This window comes from Tetrao urogallus (genome assembly GCF_951394365.1).
Source record: "Tetrao urogallus genome assembly, chromosome: 2".
Taxonomy (NCBI): domain Eukaryota; kingdom Metazoa; phylum Chordata; class Aves; order Galliformes; family Phasianidae; genus Tetrao; species Tetrao urogallus.
In genome coordinates, this window is record NC_136814.1 from 9,003,144 (window position 1) to 9,023,727 (window position 20,584).

Consider the following 20,584-nt stretch of genomic DNA (forward strand, 5'->3'; position numbering starts at 1 on the left):
TTTTTTTCTGGCTTAATGGCTTAGTTGTTTTCTACATGCATGCATATTACTTGTATGTTCTGTGAGAGTGTTGTATGTGCTTCCCATGGAAAAATGATGTGGATTCGTACAGCTTTGTTTTGACCAGTCTGAACAAATATCAGAGGGTAGCAAGTGTATTTCACTGTTCCTTACAAACAACATGAAATTACCATCTTATGTTTTAAAAGACTTCCTAGTCCATTGTACAGGAAAGTCATTGCTGTCAATGTTTATGATAATAATAAAGCTATTCAAAATGTAAACTTTACATTGCTAGATGAAGACACCAATTGAAATAATTAGTGACAATTTTGGCCCTGTTGAATTGACTGCTGAAACAAATGCAATTTAATAATGTAGTTGGAAGAAATAGTCCTGTCATACCCAGTGACCTCCCCCTTGATCTTTCTTTTGTGCCAACATATGCATTTATTTGTACAGGTGTACACTGAGGAAGTTAGCTAGTAGGAGAAAAATGATCATTTGTCATCTGGGCCTCTTTTCCAAGCTGAGGAAACTTGGAGGTGAACTGTGCATGATGTGGAAGAAGAGAAAGAGATTTTATTTCCTTCAAGATTGGCAGCTGCAACCATTGCTAAGATGTTTTCTATGTTAGAGTATTGATTATGTGAGGTCCCAAATGGTGTTGCAAATTTATTTGGGAAAATGTGAGAATAAATGCATTCACTTCATGTGTGTAAGAGGGATAAAACAAATCTTTAAAATCAAAATAACAAAAAAAACACCACTTTTTCCTTCTCGTTTACTTGTGCACGGATAAAGTGTAATAAAACCAGGCATGCCTTGAATCTCCATTAATCCTTTCTTTCAGTCAAAGTGTTTAACAAATTCTGAAGCCTTAGAGGACTGGCACAGTGTTCTCCAAAAAGAAAATGTAGGCTCGTTTAATAGGTGTACTCCTTTTGCTTTACTTAGCTATGAAGTTTCAATATGCAGAAGTTCAGGATTTTCAGCTATGAGATTCAGTCTGTTTCATTCAGAAATAAAATTTTTCTTCGTTTACTGCTGGATTTGCCCAAGTAGATGTCCTATGAGTGGTAGCCAGCTCTTCTCTTAGCAGGAAGGCAGTAAGTAGAACGCAGCATGGCCTGGTTGGAACACGTTGCTAGAGCTTTGTGTGGCCATTTCATTTTTCTTTTCTCTCCTAGGTTGCTGTAAGGCTTGAAAGCTTGGCTGGAAACAACAGCTGGGTGGGTGCTCCAACACGGCAGTAAGCGTGCTATTTTAATGCACAGAGAGGAGAAGCTGGGAAAGGAGGTGATAGAATCATGCATCCAGGAGTGAATCACTCAGTGATTAATCTTGCCGCATAAAGCTGCAGACGGTTCAAATCATGAGAATTAGAAGAGGAGAAAGCTGTAGCTGGGAGCATGTTCTTGCTGATAGTGTGAGGGAAAGATACTTGCCAAGTGTGAGGAGAAGTATCTGATGCTTTAACCTTTTCCTGAAGTTGTAAAGCATCTAAATTTGTTATCACTTGTAGTTCCTAGTTACAATGTAATTTTCATACTGCCTGAGTGGGAAGCTGTGATGAAATTTCATGCTCTATGTTAATTACATGCAAGTCTAGAAGCTGGGTATCCTTGACACCGTGCTCCACTCACTTCCAAGAATTAATACACTTTATTAGTTTGCTAGAAGATGATATTTGTATATCTGTTGCATTTTAGTGTAACAGAACTAATTCAAAGGATTTCTAACAAGCTGTTCTTTTTTCCTTCCTCCTAAAGGGGCTTTCTGGAAGATGACCATAGAGGGTATTCCAGAACCTTCCTTTGAAGGAGATTCTTTCACTGAAAGAGATCGGTTTCTGTTTCCAAGCTCTGAAACATCTGTTACTTTTTCTGTTGCTGCAGCACCGATGCCTTCAGACTGTGGTACGTATGTTAACGGAATAAGAGTTTGTGGTGAACAGTGAGTAAATTCGAGTGATAAATATTGAGAAAAACTATTGACTCCTTATACTCTCTTTTCAGAAAAAAAATACTGATGAAAAACTGAGACTCATGCTTTTCTCATTTTTCTTATTACGTATACTTTTAATTATGTCTTTTAACTTTTACGGTTTCTTCTCTGTGTGTGGCTGGGTGTTTATAGATCTAGATGTAGAATTGGATATTATATTAAGGTGCTGTATGGGAACTGCTGAATCACAGCCTGAACCTCTGATTGATCACTGAGGGGAGCCATGAGTCAGCCACAGGAGCACAGGTGAAGGCAGTTCAGCTGTGCTGCTGGAAGGGGTGAAGCCTGGCTGCACCTCTGCTAGACCCATTTAAGAGCTGACTGCCAGTGGGGAAGGATCTCGCCTGGAGATCTGCTCTGCTGGTGTTTTGTGGGTGAGCCCAGGATAGGGGTAAGCCTTCTATTGATTCTCTTTTGCTATCACAGTCTACTTTGCCTAACTCTCTGGTTTATTTCATAATTATAACATCCTAATATTTTTTGATTATACAGGTGCAAAATTGCATTAATGAAATTTCAGCCCTGGTTGTGTGTGCTTTTTCTCAGTGGGCTTTCAGTATTTAAACTGTTTCTGTTGGAAGGGTAGGATGTTTGTAGTGGTGAGGGCTGTCAGAGTGGTTGTTAATGGGAAGCTATAGCACCTTCTGGTGACTGGCTTTTGGAAAAAATGTCCAATTGTCTTTAGGTGTTTATAATAATATTTAAAACAGGAAATATGATAGATTCAAATGTCCCTCTTCATAGGTAGCTACAACTATAATGTCTTCAAAATGGCATCTATATACCTTAAAAACTAAAGTTTTAAGGTATCTACATGAAGTTATTATCTTACTGTAGAACTTTTGAAAGATTTTTCTGTATGGTGATGTCGGTTTCCTCTTGCAGGCACTGCAGCTGATTGGCTGTTAAGCACTTACAGTGGTTGCTGTTGATATATTCTCTTTTTTAGCCTTGCAGCCTGTTAGAGTTGATTACTGGTATGATTTGGTTCATGTTAATAGCTGGAAAAATAGCTGGGAAACTTGGCAGAATAAGACTCATGCATGTCACGTAAGATGATTAATCTTGTTGGCTGGTCGTGTTTCCTTCATAGCTTTCAGCATGAGATACCAGAGGTCTACACAGGCTAAATATTAAACGAGAAGGCAGAAGATCTGTGTCAATGCATAGGGCGTCAGTTAAGAAGCAGCATGCTTTCTGTAGTGTGGGGAAAGGAGTGGTGTTATTTTTTTTCATGGAGGTGAGATGCAAATAAAAAGTCGTGCTAAACATCAGTGACAGCGTCTTTGTTATTCATTCTTGCTGAATCAAGGAAGTGCTGTTAGAGGAGCACTGAGTGCTCAGGAAGTGAGCTGCGCGTGTGCTCTTGTTTGTTAATCCCATCTAGAATTGTGGTGTGCTCTCTGAAGAAAGCTTAGGGTGGTTCATCCAGAGGGTAGCTTACACCACGTACACCCAGTCCTGTTTCAGGTGTCTGATGCTATATATGTTAATTATCCTCTGTTAATTATCCATTCGGAGAGCATTTGATCTGTGGTTGGTGCAAGCTGATGTATGTTAACTTAAAACCTTTTTAGAAGGAAACTCTATGACAACTGCAGCAAGGGTGAAAGTTGAGTGTTTTCCATTATTCCATCATTTGAAGATGGCAGTAGGTTCTGCTTCCCTTCCTTCTCCTAATAGCTACTGCTAACCAGATCCTTTCTGAGTTGGAAGAAATTCCATCAGTTTAACAGTACAGTTTGTGTGTATGCACAGTTATATGCATGAAAGTAATGCGAAATACCATGCTTGAATAATAAGGTGTTTCCAGTGATTGAACTTTGGGTTGCCTGCAGCAATGTGAAGCTTAAAATCTTAAAGGTAGTTGTTTTTTTTTTTCCTCTCTCACCTTGATTTGATAGCTTATTTTGTTTGTTACCCGCAGTTGCTATCGGGTGAGATGGATACATTCATGACAGGAAAAAAAACGGAGGCTACTAACACCTCCCTGATTTGTACGTGTGTATGTTTTGCTATGTTTTATGTCATTGTGGTGGAAAGAGAAGGAAAAGGGGTTTTACAGCATATGGAAAAATGGCATGTATATTTCATCACTTAACTGAGATATCAAGAGGCTTGCCTGTGCTTCGGGAGCAGCTTGATGTCAGCAGCATTGCCTAGCTTGAAACAAGGCTGAGCCGTTATTGGCATAACCATTGCTCACCTCTGCTGGTAATACTTCTGTATTTGGTCCCAATTTAAAACTTTCAAACTGATAAGCAAGACTTTAGTATAAATAGACCAGACATTAAAGAGCCTTATCTGAACTAATCAGACATTCTAATTTTCTAGTTTATTATTTTTTATATTATTATATTTTATTATTTTTATTATTATTATATATTATTTTATTATTTCTAGGTTATTAATGGAGTAATCTCTCCTGTGTTCTTTGCCTCTGAGATTGAAAACTATACATATTCTTGGAGAACGTTAGAACTTCTAATTGTACGTAAACCTCTTTTTTTTAAGCAGAGTTTTCCTTCTTCGATCCCAATGACGCAGCGTGCCAGGAAATACTTTTCAACCCCAAAACGTCTGTTTCTGAATTGTTTGCTATCTTAAGGCAGTGGGTTCCACAGGTCCAGCAGAACATTGATATCATTGGAAACGAGGTGAGGCATAAATGAAGGCCCTCGGACACTTACAGCATTAAATGTATGCTTCAGTGACACCAATTTAAAGCAGTTCATTCAAAAGTAGGACTGTTCCTGAATGCACATATAGGTTTTGTCTTCTCACCATTACTGGTTAGTGCCTTGTATCTCACATACTTTCTGTTCTTAATTGGAAAGGAGGAAAGGATTGGTTGATAATTCAGCATGTTTGGGTAGATGGTAGAAATTGAATGTTTCTTCTCATAATGGTTGTTTCTCAGAGGCCCTCAACCTTGGTGCTTCATTTTCTTATTTAAGAGTAATCATAAAATTGATACATGAAGTTTCACTGAAGTGTGACCTTAAGGGTGATGTTTCCAAGGACAAAATGAGGTAGAATCCAAAATATTTTTGAGACTTACAGTAGGCTGCTTTCACAGGACCTGCTGTTTGTGTTCTATCCTATATTCATATTTTTCTTCTGGATTACAGGCTTTAATGGGTAAAATTCTTCCTACCATAATATAACAAGTTTTCTAGGGGGGAAATTAGTATTGAGAAACCAAATAATGGGAGGGTGGGACTTCTAAATGCTGCAGTTTTCCTATTGTTCAGTAAAATTGTTAATTTTTCAGCATACGTCATATATATCATTAGTAATAGTATAAGAAAGTTTTAGAAGTGTTAAATAATGAAAGTTAGCTATATTCGGATAATGCTATCTATTACATTTCTGCACGTTGCTCAGTTCTGCAGTTACAGTGTTATCTAGGAAGCTTCTTCGTTATTAGCAAAGAAAAAGAACCCATGTCTGAATTAACTTGCTAAGTAAGGCTAACGTCAGGGCTGTACCACAGCTAACGTGTTTTGTTCTTGTCCCTCAGATCATTAAAAGAGGTTGCAATGTGAATGACAGAGATGGACTGACTGATATGACTCTTCTGCATTACACTTGCAAATCAGGGGCTCATGGTATTGGTGAGTAAAGAAATGTCCTTATAGTTGTACAAGCCTAATTAATTCAGAAAGGTTTCTACAATTGAATATCACAGAATGGTTTCCTGCAGTAAACTGTAGTGCTTAGTTTTGGCTCCAGTGGCTGTCAGAAAGGAAGGTACAGAACTGCGGTGGGGTTATGGCTGTGACAGTGGTGTAGGTATTTCAAACAGCAGTACTAGTTCAGAATCTGTTTAATACAGCAAACTTTGTTACAGGCTGAGGTACAAACTGTGAGCTAAGCTATGTTTTGTTTTACACATAAATATGTGCATATTTCTGAGGGCCTGGAAGTAAATCTGATGCATGTTTCAAAACAATTGCCTTGCAGGTGATGTTGAAACCGCGGTAAAATTTGCAATGCAGCTTATTGATCTGGGTGCTGATAGCAGCTTACGCAGCCGTTGGACAAATATGAATGCCTTGCATTATGCTGCTTACTTTGATGTTCCAGAACTTATTAGTGTTATTTTGAAAAATGCAAAGCCAAAAGGTAGGTGGTGTTACTGCTGTTTCATGTAGTTGTTTGTATTTTGTTCACTTGTGCTTTGTATGAAGTGATAGAGAAGTATCTAAGAAACAAAAACAAATAGGTTAAATCTAAAAACTGCTTGCAGCTTGGGAAGCAAATGGTATCCTGGGCTCCCTCAGAAAAGGGGTGGCCAGCAGGAACAGGGAGGTGATTGTTCCTCTCTGCTCTGCCCTGGTGAGGCTCCATCTGGAGTACTGTATCCAGGTCTGGGGCCCCCAACAAGAGAAAGACAGGGAGCTGTTGGAGAGGGTCCAAAGGAGGGCCACAAAGACTATTAGAGGGCTGAAGACAGGCTGAGGGAGCCTTCCAGTACCTAAAGGGAGCCTACAAACAGGAGGGGAATCAACTCTTTGAAAGGGTAGATAATAGCAGGACAGAGGGAAATGGTTTCAAGTTGAAGGAGGGAAGATGTAGGCTGGATATCAGGGGGAACTTCTTTACCGAGAGAGTGGTGGGTGCTGGAACAGGCTGCCCAGAGAGGCTGTGGATGCCCCATCCCTGGAGGTTCAAGGCCAGGTTGGATGGGGCCCTGGGCAGCCTGGTCTAGTCTTAGATATGGATGTTGGCAACCCTGCCTGTTGTAGGGAGGTTGGAGCTTGATGGTCCTTGAGGTTCCCTTCCAACCCAAGCCATTTTATGATTCTATGATTCTAAGTTGTTTGAGAAATAAGAGAACGGACACAGAAAATGAAAGATGTGGATGTTGTGGCAAGTCCCTGGGGTTTTTAAAATGCCTTACTCATTGGAAAGTGTGTTTGAAGTACTGGGAGAATGGTAAAGGAAGAGGTGGAGGTCTTACAAGCTGTGACAAACTAATGACTGAAGCAGCTTTGACTTGCTTGTTTTTCCCCACATTTCCACTATGTAGAAGTTTATATCTAAGGAACAGCTTGACTTCAGTGTTTGGCATAAATAAATACATACTTTTTAAGAAGATTAAATGCCTCTTCAGTGTTCTTACCAAATGTGGAAGCTTCACTATTTGAATACTACTACACAGCTTGTACCAGACTTTAAACTTGTGGTATTTTAACATTTGACAGATAAAAGGCAGCTTCACATACATATCTGTGGTTATGGCTGCAAAAAGGAATACAGTCTTTTTTTTCATGCATGTGCAAATTAAATTAAAAAAATGTATTTGGAGCATTTTAAAAATGGTTAAACTTTAATATCTTTCATCTTTTTAAAGTCAGTCCATATTTCTTAGGATGTATCAAGTTCACATACAGATCATTTAAATATGGATAAGTATGCCAATATTTACATCTTATGTGCCCTTACACATCTTATGTGCCCTAAAAGTATTAATTTGGTATAAATGTATTAGGATATTGATAAAATCAGGGTGAATTTAGTTTGTTAATTTGTGGACAGGATTAGTGTTTTTTGGGACAGACTGCAGCTGTAGAATACCAAAAGTATCCCACAGCTCTTAGGAGGAAAGTTTTGGGTCCCTCATCTGTGTTTCAGATTGGCTCACTTTTGCAAATATGCTTGTCATTTGTCATTTGGTCTGTGGATGAAATCAGCTGGCATTTTGAATGGTTATATACGTAACTGACTTAAGCTGACATCTCTCTTGTATAGTTCAGGAGAAGTACCCAAGATTAACTTACAGCATGTTGAAAGATATACAGGGAAAAATTAATGCCAGTGTGTATCACGAACCTCATCTGATGCAGTGCTGTGTTTTCTGAGCTGTCTGTGCCAAACCCTTCTGAGTGCAGTTCTTTGGAAACAGGAATGACAAAAAATTGCTAGCTCACACTTAATTCTTGGCCAGTGTAAATTCGTTTGTGTAAAGCAGAAGTAGAAGCAGTTTTCCATTGCCCTGTTACCTGCTCACAAAGGAAGGCACCTGGTTGAAGATGCATCTTGTTTAATTGACTTTAACTTCAAGTCAAGTAAAATATAAGTATCAGAGAAATATGAACGTACATGCAAACCTGATGTTACTTGTTAATCTTGTCCCCGGAGGTTGGGTATCTCAAATACCAACAGTTTTGCACTTAAGTCTTCAGAATTATAAAATAAATGAAAGTAAAGGCTCATCTTTCAAATTAACTCATGGTCTGAATCAGCATTTTGCAGATAAGGTTGATACTCTGTAGAATTGTTTCTTGTATGTATTCACTACGTAGCTCATTTTGTTTCTGTATAAATGTCAATATAAATTATAAAACTGTGTCCTCTCAGGAGGTCTTTAGGGTGGAAAGTACAAGTAACACACGTACCTCATGTGACATTTAATTGCAGATGTGGATGCTACCTGCAGTGATTTCGATTTTGGAACAGCTTTGCATATTGCTGCATTTAACCTATGTACAGGAGCTGTCAAATGTTTGTTGGAACATGGAGCAAATCCTGCCTTTAGGGTAAGGTGTTAGGTTGTATGCAACTCAGTAATTATTTGTTTATTTGGGGGAATATAGCTGGAAAAATGGAACAGTCTGTCCAGGTTTGGTTAGCTAAATATCTATTATGTGAAGAGAGAGCACCTCTTGTTTGTAACTTGTGGGGGATGATTTTTGTATGCTTTGTCATATTGTGTGTTGAAGTTTGTTTTTTCCATGTCCATGAGTAGTTCAAGTAGACTTCCATTTTTGGTGCTTTAACTCGAATTTGTGTCTTGCATCAGATCTTTTCAGAAATACAGAGGTGAAGCATGTGGCCTCTGGAAACTCACTGTATTACTTAGTAGTTTACTTGGTCAGCAGAATAACTGATAACAAAGAAACATCAACTGCTCTGCTTACTAACCATGCAGTAGACCTGATGGAGGTAAAATGCTACTATATGCAGGCCTCCAGTCCTGTATGTATTGTAAAGTGTAGCTGGTATCTCAGTTCTCCATTTTCAAATTCATTTTTATGGGATGTTGTAACTGTCAAAAATCATTACGTGATATATCATCTGATGGCATGAAATCTTTTGAGGCAGCATTGTTCAGCAAGTTCTATGTGATATGCAGTCTAGATATCTTTGAAAATGCTTTTTCATATCCAGGTGCTTTCTTTCTCCACGTGCCCAGAGTACTGGTAATGCTCTTAAAATTAAGAATTTGTTATGCTATTAAATGCTGTGTTACATTATGCTTTTATAGAATGACAAAGGGCAGATCCCAGTGGATGTGGTTCCTGATCCAGTAGATATGCCACTGGAAATGGCAGATGCAGCAGCCAGTGCAAAAGAAATCAAGCAGATATTGCTGGATGCGATGCCTCTGTCATGTGACATCTCAAAAGCCATGATTGCAAACTATGATCATATCACAGGCAAGGCCATGCTTTTATCGCTTGGCCTGAAGCTGGGAGATCGTGTCGTTATTGCAGGACAGAAGGTATGATGAGTAACTTGGTAAGTGTGCAGATGACACTGAGCTGTGCTGGGTGTGCTGGGTGCACTGCTGGGAAGGGATGTCATCTAGGGAACTGGGAAGTTTTGAGGGGTTGGCCCAAATAAACCTCATAAAGTTCAACAACGTCAAGTGCAAGGTCCTGCACCTAGGTCAGCATGGATTGAGAGCAGCCGTGTGGGGGAAGGGCTTTTGGAGCAGCAGTGGGTGGAAAAACTCAATGTGAACTGGCAACGTGTGCTTGCAGCCTAGAAAGCCGGCTGTATCCTGGGCAGCATCAGTGTGACCAGCAGGGCAAAGAAGGGGATCATCCCCTTCTGTTCTGCCTTCATGAGGACCCATGTGGAGTACTGCATCCAGGCCTGGGTCCTCCAGGGCAAGAAAGGTGTGGAGCTGTTGGAGTGGGTCCAGAGGAGGCCATGAGGTTGCTTAGAGGGCTGGAGCAACACTTCTGCAAAGAAGGGGTGAGGGCTTGCCAATGGCTTACGGGCTGGTTTGGCTGGTCTTGTTTAGCATGAAGAGAAGACTCCTCATTGCATCCTTCCAGTACTTAACAGGAGGGACGCTGACTTTTTATGTGGTCTCATAATGCTAGGACAAAGGGGAATGGTTTTAAATGAAAAAAAGGGAGGTTTAGATGAGATGTTAGGAGGAAATTTTTCATTGTGAGGGTGATGAGTCACTGGAACAGACTGTCCAGAGAGTGGATGCCCTGTTGCTGCAGGCATTGGATGGGCCTTGGTCTCTGATCTAATGGGTGACAAACCTGCCCATAGCAGGAGGGCTGGAACTAGATAATTCTTAAGATCCCTTGCAACCTAAGCCTTTCTGTGACTCTGTACTATACTCAGAACTTACAGCCAATTGGTTTATTTATTCCTTTGGAGGTGTATTTCGAATCTGAGTGTCTGAAACCCCTTCTGGAAGGTCTGAACTCTGGATGGCAGTAAGGATCTGCTTATGGAAAGTAATGACCTGAGTGTATTTGGAAAGCTGTTTTGACATGAAACGTCTGCATCTGTGAAAAATTTTGAGTCTCTTGTATTACATCAGTATAGTTCATTATTTATTAACATTTCTGGTGTTACATCAGAACGATAGTAATATTCACTGCTTAGCATTCATTTGTGAATTAACCCTATTAGCTTCCAGAAGGCAGTAAAAAAAAACAACATCAGTTCTGCTGAACTTAAGATAACCCAGTTTCATTGGTGCAATGCAGCTGAAATCTTTGAAGCAGTTCTTTGCTAAAGGGATTGGTGTGTTGTTCTGTGGAAGTAGAAGAACATAGCTTGTACTGATCTAGCTCACATTTGAATAGCTTTTAAGAAGCTTGTTAGACACTATTTAAAAATGGATTTGAAAAATTGAACTTTGTAGTTAATGTTCATACTTCTTATTCTGATATCAACAGCTCTGAAATGATTGGAGAATATTAGTACTCTTTTTTTAAAGATTTAAAATATATTTTTAGTAAACACTGAAGGTATCTGTGAGCAAAATTTTATGTTTGTGTATGTGTGTGTATATGAAGTTCCAAAAAATAAATTAAGGAACTTCAAATCTAGTATTTCCATGGAATCTTCAATTCAGCAAGTTTTCCAGTCAGGCTTCTAGTACTGTTCTTGTGGAAGGCACTGAAAGTAGAACTAGGTAGGCACGTACCTTGCTGGGTTTGAGTTGTACTGTGCAATAGTGCTTACTGTTGAATTACTTTCTGTTACATGATCTGTCAATAACAGCTGCTTCTGCTCAACAGACACACATGACTGATAGGTATTGGAGAGTGCAGTGGCTGGCATTGAAAGATAGGAACGTCAGTCATCGAGGGAGATCGTTGTGTTTGTGTTTCTCTAGCTGTTCTGAATAAAAGCTTAGTAATTACCAGCTCTGTCTTTCCTAAGCTATAGTAGATTGTTCTGAACCATGCATTTTTAACAGTGTCTTTTCTGTGTTTTGCTTAATGCTTTAGGTTGGTACGTTAAGATTTTGTGGCACAACAGAATTTGCCAGTGGGCAATGGGCTGGCATAGAGCTGGATGAAGCAGAGGGAAAGAACAATGGGAGTGTTGGAAAAGTCCAGTACTTCAAGTGTGCACCAAAACGTGGTATAACCTTTACTTTCATTTCTGAAATTCTCTTATAACACAAATTAAAAAAGTATTGGAAGAAATGAACCTTTTGGGGGAATAGATAGATCTGGGTGTGGCTTCACTGTTCTGTTTGAGTTAGTCCTTGCACCCTGCAAGTGCTTCAACAGCAGAACAAGCCACAATTGTGGCTAAAAGAATACTTACCAGCTCTAACAGAAAGCAAGAAAGTGTAATGATGTTAATGTTGTCTGTGGTTCTTTTTGGCCCATGCAACCCTCTTTTCCAGGTATCTTTGCACCTCTCTCTAAAATAAGCAAGGCTTATGATCACAAGAAAAGCTCTGTACGAAGTTCTTCCACACGATCTTCACCTTTGATCAAATCCAAGAAAATAGATGTGACGCACATAACTTCCAAAGTGAATTCTGGTGAGTATTTCTCTTACGTTGAGACAGGTTAGAGGGCTCAAGAATGAGCACCAATCCTGTAAATCTTAGTATGAACGTACTTGTTTGGGATTAAGTCATTGCATGGGAAGAAAAGGTGATAATGGATTACATGTTGCTGTTACTTGATGTTCACTGGCCTGGTACTGGTGGGACACTGAGTGAAGTTGTTCAGTGATTACAATGATCTGATTGCGCTCAGAAGGTGCAGTCTTTATAATAAACTCTGTAGGCACTCACCACAACATTTATTCTCAAGTGTTTGAAGTGTTGCCTGCGTGGCTGTGATGTCAGTGACGTGTCTAAACGCAGTGTGATTTCATTTCCTGTGATGTTCCTGGGTAACTTGGAATACCATGCTGAAACCAGTGAAAATCTGGAAATAAATGTAAATACAACTTTGTAGAAATGGAGTGCATTTATTTTCTGGCAAAATGATCCTGGAGCTATTTAACTGATTGTATTTTATTTGCTAATTAATTCTCTGAGTAAATCCAGAGGCAGATGAGAAGAGAATGGATATCCTTGTATTAAATGCATTACATAAATGTAACGTTACATATTGCAAAGGATGTCTTTTGCCTTTTGAATCCTGTTTTGGTAATTTTTACTAAGGCAGCTTGGCTTCAAGGACGGAAGAATACTCTCACATTGCCATGTGAGATTTAAGTGGCCTAAAGCCTTCCTTCTTTACCAGCATCATGCAGGCTATAAAACAGTGTGGTAATAAGGGGCAGTAAGAGAGCAGTATTTTAGCAGCACTGTAGATTATTCATGTAACCCAACATGAGAGGAAAGTAAGCCCTAATCATGTGTATTTATAATCAGCAAAGATTTAAGCTGTTTGTAAACTGATGTCCTGCATGACAGGTTGCCCGGAGTGGTTGAGATTGCTTCCATCCTGGAGCCCTCAAGGCTGAACTGGAGTGGGCTGTGAGCAACCTGGTTTAGTGGGAGGTGTCTCTGCCTGTAGCAGGGGGTTGGAACTAGATGATTTTAAAGGTCTCTTCTAACTCAAACCATTCTATGATTCTATGATAACATACTCCTGTGAATATTATGTTAGCAGTACTGCTCAGGAGCACGTCTGTGTTGACTTTGTCAAGTGTTCTTCAGTGATTGATTCAGTTTGTTGTGAATTGTTTAGAACTTGTTAGACTGTGAGAGAGCAGTGTGGCCTTTGTCACAGACACAGTGCTCAAGTCAGGTTAGTCATGAGCTGTCCCAAAAGGTGCACAGCTGTCTTTGTAAAACATTTGACACTTCCTCTAGGTAAAAATCAAAGTGAGTTATGCATCATTTGCCCAGCGATGCTTACATCCACAAACACTAATCTTCAAGCTGTCGCTTTTAGAATGTTCATGTATTGAAAGGTCCACTAGAATGAACATGCCTGACTGATCACTGGCTGCAGTGGGAGGACGAAGCTGCATAACGCATAGCTTAGTTTGGCTGTACTCATGTGCATTACCAGATTAAATTTCTTCTTTCCCTTAAACTCCATGCCTATTTATCACTAGTTTGTAAAGATTAAAAAAAAAAAAAAAATTAATATGCTTTTGTAGATGCAGTTATAAGTTGAAAAGTAAAATGATACTGTATGGAGGTTTCATGTTTGATTTATTTCTGCTGGATTTGAATCATTCATCAGATTGATTATAGAGTTTTTTTTTCCCCAAGTATTTAGAGAAGAAGTTGACTTCAAGTTGAGAAATGCACTATTAGCCACAGCATGGTAGTTTTTTTAATCTGATATTTTGATGGCTAAAATATAAAACTTCTGAAAATGTATCTGCACATGAATTCAGCCCCTGCAGCTGAATTAAGCTGACATACAGTTAAATAAAAAAGATGGGAATTCTTTTTAGTATCAGGGAAGGGAGTGCATCAGGATCAGCTTATTCTCCTTGAGGTAGGGTAGGGAATGGGCAGAAATACACAACAGCTGTTCGTGGGTTGTAGCAGGTTTCAGTACCTGTTTGTGCACACCAAACCATTGCTGCTCTAAAAGTTAGGCTCTTCTAGGCCATAAAAATGGCACTGGCATACTTGCTTCACTATTTGTAGACTGAGGACTTGGTCTCAAACTTCATGAAGTCTTCAGCGTAGAAATTGGGAAATGAATACCAGAGAATAATATACATGAAGTGCTTATAAAGTCTTTATTGTGTTTATGCTATGGATGTAAATGTTTGAAAGATTTAAATGAAACTCCTTCAGCGTAAACATAAATATCTCACAGGCAATTCTGATGTGTGACGAGATAGTTTGGACTATTTAAAATGCGTGAAGGTGTCTGACATCCATGAGAGCAATTCTGCAGCCTTGTTTTACCTGCTTAGCAAGAGTCGGAGGAACTTCACAGCTTGATCCATTTAATCTGTGCATCTGCTAATGTGCAGGTCTTTTAGATTGAGTTTGTACCTGACTCCCCTTAAAATTGCTGTTTTGTTGTTAGCATACATGTATTTAATTGTATATTTATATATATGTATATTTATTCCAGGCATAAATAAGTCAAGAAAACCCAGTGGTTCTGAAAACAAATTCATGACTGTTAATAGGGGGAAAACTGTACCTGCAAAAGGAGGTAACTAAATTAATGTTACTTTTTGTTTATTTTTAAACTAGTCTCCTAGTAAATGATCTTACAGAGTGTCTGCAGGTGTACCTCCTTGTGTTCCTGAGGGAGCCCTTTTGCCCTGTGCTGCTCACGTTCCATGATAATCTTCATCAAAATAACAAGCTTTATGTATGAGAGAGAATTCAGAGAAGACACTACGATAACTAGAGCTGTATAAAATGTGACTTAAGAGAAAACACTGTAATTTGTGATTGAATGAATAAAAAGACAAAAGCGTGAAGGAATAAAACAAGAGACTTCCAAATGTAAAGAACAATATAACATCTTCTGCATATGTAAAGAGAGTAAGAAAAGAAATCTTGAGCTAAAAGTCTGGTAATTTAGGCTTTATATAATGGGTAAAAACATCCTCTAGCAGTAGTAATTATATGGTGAAATAAGTTGCTGAAGAAGCTGTGAGATCTCCCTGACAGGAGGCTTTTAAGAACAGATCAAACTCTCATCTGCTGGGGAAACGCTAACAGTTGTTTCGCCTCATGGAAGAGGAATGGCTTATTTGAGCTGCTGAAGTCCTTTTTGCTGTTTCTTCTCTTCCCATCCCATAATTTCCCACTAAATGAAGCATCTCATTGACTGCTTTAGTTTTCTGTACTGCTGTATCAGCAGTTCTTGTGTTCGTGTGAAAAAACTGGGTGGTTTGACCTCCATCTAATGTGATTTCTAACTACAGACTTGTAGTATGTGATTGCAAATGTGCACATTTTTTATATTGTGGACTTGGAGTTGGATTTTTCCTGTTCTGTCATCATTCATTTAGTAATATGCATTTTCATTTGTTCAGTGTAGCATGGCTGCAGGCTGTTCCTCAGGAGTCTTCAGACTTCTGTCCTCTGCCCATAGGTACCAAAGCTGTTGCTTTGATTTATCCCCACGTTTGTCTTTCTGCATATCTTAATGTTTTTGCCAAATAGAAGGATTAAATCTTACTGAATACAGTAATCCCATGTTGATCTTGAGGTGTGTTGCAAAGAACGATTGTCGTAGGCCTCTCAACTTTCTGCAGCGTTTGATACGCAGAATTATCTTAATTTATGACATTGGTAAAGTGAAGCACAGATGAGACTGTCTGTACTGTGCCTCACTTTGTGCAGAAAGTAGTAGGGACAGGAGAGTACAGAAGGAGAGTCTTGAAAGTGAGGGATGAAAGCTGAACATAAGTGTTACCAGCCAGCCTAGATGTTAAGGTTTGCAAATGGATATAAAAAGTGATTTATGTCCCATTCTTATTTTATAGAGCAGACTTTAATATTAATATAGTATAGAATGGGATAGAGTAGGCTTTAATCCAGATAATAATTCATTCATGTGGTATCACCTTTCTTATGCTTCTCATCGAGCCTTTAATAGGCTGGATGCTGGAGGAAGCGTGATATGATCACTTATTGATGCTTCCATACTACTGTAAATCTGCTTGAGGCCTTCTGCAAGAACTTCCGTAGAGTAAGAAAAAGAGCCTTTTGGAGACCTCTTTCACCACTAAACTAGCACCTTTCTGCTAAGGGAAGATCAGATGTACCTGTGTCATTCCTCACAGGTGGTTGTATAACGACTACTTCTAAGCACCCCTCTATTTTTGACCCTTTGCTTTGTATTCTGCCCACTGGATAGACAACAAATAACTCCTTTCAGAAGCTTTCCCTTCTGCTTACTCTGTTCTTTCCCAAATATCATCTCTGAAGGACTGTTTCTATTTATTTGTCTCTTCAAGGTTTTCCTGAATACAGCAGCTGTTCCTCTTCTACTACCTCCTTAGAAGGCAAGCAGAATTACGCTAAGAAGTGGAACTCAACTGGCAGCAATAAAAAGCCGTTGACCAGAGTGTCTTCTGCTTCATCTAGACTTAGTGCCGGTAGGGTACGTTTCTGTGTTAAATGGGAAGGAATGTTACTGTTGCATTGAATACTTATGTAAAACTTAACAGGTGCTGTTTCAGAATTGGAAAAGGTTAAGGAGAGGCACTTAGGAAGTAGTTCATCTGTACATTTTAAGCTTTGCAATTTGGTAAAAGATTTCTAGAACATCTTCAAGCAGAAAAAATGTTATTCTTGTTTGCCACTGTGCCTTTCAGCTGCTGAGAAGAGTTTCATGCTGGGGCAAAGCAATTCTGTAGGCAAAATCTGTATGTATTCCCATGTGTTTAAAATACACTGTGGTAAAGATAGACCTTTGACCAATCAGTTGGTTCACTATCTCTGAAGAATTTCTTAAAGATGTAAAGCTAACAATGCCAAATCTTATTCTGTTAACAGGGTTGTACAGTTCTTCTCCAGCTCCAAGGAAAACCCTTTATGATGAGAGAGGAATTCAGGTTGGAGACAGAGTACTGGTAGTAGGACAGAGGACAGGCACTGTTAGGTTTTGTGGGACGACAAAATTTGCACCAGGTAATTACAGCACTCTTTGTGTATGTTGTAGAATTGTTTGGAATAGGTTGCAGGTGAGAACAGGGACATTAAGAACTTTATCTTCACTCCCTCCAAAATACTTTAAATGTCAAGTTCTGTCTGAATTATCTTTCACTGAACATAAATAAGATAGTAATTATATATAATAATACAGTAATGTGTATATATAAAGGAATAATTGTAATCTATTGCAAGATTAATGCAAAAGCAGTACATATTGGTGTAAGTACCGAAGTCTGTTGGATTGATACATAATCAGCAATATTTGTTTTGGTATTTGGTGGCATCAGTACTCTCCATTTCCTATTCTTTTTGCTGCAATGCAGATCTTTATGTCTGGAAACAGGAATGGGAGAATATCTGACAAATTGAGACCTTCTAATTCATGAGTTGTCATTCCTGTGCTCCATGAGCTGATAATTAGAATTAGCATTTTATCCAAAGCCTTAGTACCAAGTGACTTGAATTAAATTTTGGAGTCTTTTGGGGATGGATAGCATAAGGCCTGCTAATGGAGTATGAAATTTAGTGCATTTACATAATTAGCTCACATTTATCACTCGTTACAAATGATCAGGCTTATTAATGTGCTGATGCCTGCTCCGTGTTCTGCTGGCCAGTTCTGAATCACGCCCCTCTCTCCATGTCATACTGTCAGCCTTGCAATTTGTATTAATTAGAACTTGATAGATGAAGGAAGAAATTATTATCAGAACTGAAATTTTAGTGCTGATGGTCTCAGGTGAAAGCATGTGATCAGAGGGCTGAGGAGGGAAACTTGAACATCTACTGCTGTTCTTTTATGTTTCTGTTGTCCAAGTAGCCACTGTTATATTCAATACCATTCCATTCAATTTCAGTGTACACACAAAATGTTTTACTTTCTCTATATTAAGTAAGATAACATTTTTTCTGAATGCATATGAAAATGCTGAGAGACTTATTCTGATACAGCTCTTTGCCTAGTTATTTTGTGTTATGTATTTTTAGATCTATACCTGCTTATTGTTATTACCTAGCTAGACAGTTTCTGTTTCCTTAATGCAAATGAATACCAAGTGTCTAGACAAAGGAAAGCCTGTAGTGTTTTGGTAAGAGGTATCTTTGGGTTGTTTTAAAACCTGGTAGGATTCTGGTGTGGAATTGAATTGGACAAGCCTCATGGTAAGAATGATGGCTCCGTGGGTGGTGTCCAGTACTTCAGCTGCCTTCCTCGCTATGGAATATTTGCACCTCCTTCTCGTGTTCAGAGGTAAGCACTGAAGCAGGTGTAGTGTTTTTGTTGTCAGGTGCTTTCTTAGTATGTTTCCCATGAAAAACAGTTTTGAAGTAGAGAAGAGCACATATGGAAGAATTAATTTGTTTTCTTCTGCTAGTGGAAGCCTGTAACCTCTATTAAAAAAATCTTCTGGTTTTTAGATCAGCTTCCTGAAAGCAGAATATAAATTGGAAATGATGCTCCCCTATTTCTCTTGCTGCCATTTACTTCAAGTATTTTCATTTCATGGCCTTCATCTCCAGGACAGCCAGTGTTCATTCAGCCTTACCTTTCTGACCTTGTCCCGATGCTTTGAGCAAAGTTCAATTCTAAAAGGAAGTTGTTTTTGGATGTGACTGGAAATTCTATTTTCATTCCAGCTAACTGTATGGAAGTCCCAAGAATTTGGGATAACGTCACCTCTAAATGATAAATGCTTTGAATAAAATAACATAAGTATAGTCATTAACCACACGCATCTCTTATGTACCAGCCTTCTTACACCAAGGAGTTAGTGTCTTTTGGGTGGGGTTGGGGAAGGAAAACAATTAGAACTTAACCAGTGTCTGACAAGAAGTACTCAGCGGTAGTTTCTACTAAAAATTGTGTTGAAATGGTGTCTTTGTGTTATTGCTTTTCAGATTAACAGGTTCGATGGATTCTCTTGCAGAGACTTCGAGTAAGATAAATCACTCTTTTCCAGGTAGGTGGGTAAGATGCTATAACTTACCAGGTAGCTTATGTAGCCTGCTCTAGGCTACCATTCCCTAATTAGAGCTTGCAGCACTAAGGTCACAGCTCTGAAAACATGAGATTTTCAAGGAACCCAAGGTTATTTTGTGAAAAGCCTGCTTCCAGTTACCCCTTGTCAGTTTATTTAATTTCTTTTGTCTCAGAACATATGAAGCACGTTAAGGACACTTACACTCATGAAAAGTTTCATCAGTTACCAAACTGGAAGGGAGAATGTATAGCAAAGATAGTGGGAGCAGTATAAAGGAAAACAGAGATAAGGGACTCATAAACAAAAATCTTTGTAAATCCCACATAGCTCATTAACTTTCTCATTTAGGTTTTAGACGCAGTTTAAGCACCACTTCTGCATCTTCACAAAAAGAGATAAGCAGAAGAAATTCCTTCGCTAGGTGAGTATTTGGGTTTTAAGATGTTTGGGTGAGCCGGCTGATAGCTTTACTGCTGCTTGCTGCAAAGAAGATCTGTGTGCTCATGAAGTGCTAGATGTTATGTATACACCCACTGTTTTTCCTCCAAAATTAAGCTGTTGCCTACTGTTTTTTCTGTGGGTATGCTAAGATACAGTCCTTGGATTCAAGGTGGCAGCAAAATGATTTTCCAATTGTTCATTGCTGTGTATTCTTGTATTTCCATTCAGCTGTTTGAGTTCAGCAGGCCTTGGTAAAGGACTGCACTTTGTCCTGCCTGCTGTACCACCTATCATGAACACTGCAAATCTGGCATGGATTCTTTATTTCAGACTGCCCTCTGTTGTAGGACACCAGAGTTGTTATATGTTTTGCTAGTAATTTGAGCTTAAACCCAAGTTATCTTACGCACTGCACTAAGTTAGAAATGCACCTTGGGTGTTTTATAGAAAGACGCTGACTCTTTTTCCCCCCTATTTTTTAAACTAGATCCAAGAGCTCTGTGTCACGGCACAGCTGGAGCCACCCCAGCACAGCTACCACAGAGGGACTGGTGAAGCTGCACGAAGGCTCGCAGATTCTTCTGACCAGCTCCAATGAAATGGGCACCATCAGGTACATTGGTCCGACAGACTTTGCACCGGGGATATGGCTTGGCCTTGAGCTGCGAAGTGCCAAGGGCAAGAATGATGGCTCTGTGGGGGACAAGCGTTACTTCACCTGCAAGCAGAACCACGGCGTCTTGGTTCGACCTAGCAGGGTAACTTACAGGGGGATCAATGGGGCTAAGCTTGTGGATGATATCTGCTGAGCCAAAAGATGCTCAGATGATAGGAAACATTTAAAGCACACAGGATCCCCATAGAGAATGCCAACTTATTTTTAAATTATCAAACCTGCATTTATAGCTTATGTATAGATAGATATCTATAATATATATTTGTATTTATATATATATATATATATATACACATATATATATCACATCACACACACATTAACTATACAGAGATAGATATAAACAAACAAAAGTTTGGTGTCATT

General features: G+C 39.1%; 1 protein-coding gene across 1 annotated transcript; it reads left to right on the plus strand.

The window, feature by feature from the left end:
* Positions 1-1,786: 1,786 nt before the first annotated feature.
* CLIP4 (CAP-Gly domain containing linker protein family member 4) lies at positions 1,787-20,351 on the plus strand (the record flags this gene model as incomplete). The annotated part of the gene is made up of 15 exons (XM_079532818.1): positions 1,787-1,919; positions 4,525-4,664; positions 5,531-5,624; positions 5,974-6,135; positions 8,434-8,552; positions 9,281-9,517; positions 11,505-11,640; positions 11,912-12,052; positions 14,577-14,660; positions 16,423-16,563; positions 16,964-17,098; positions 18,248-18,371; positions 19,019-19,080; positions 19,450-19,522; positions 20,030-20,351. 15 exons carry the CDS (start codon positions 1,787-1,789, stop codon positions 20,349-20,351), a joined length of 2,103 nt encoding a protein of 700 aa, XP_079388944.1.
* Between the last annotated feature and the right edge of the window lie 233 nt (positions 20,352-20,584).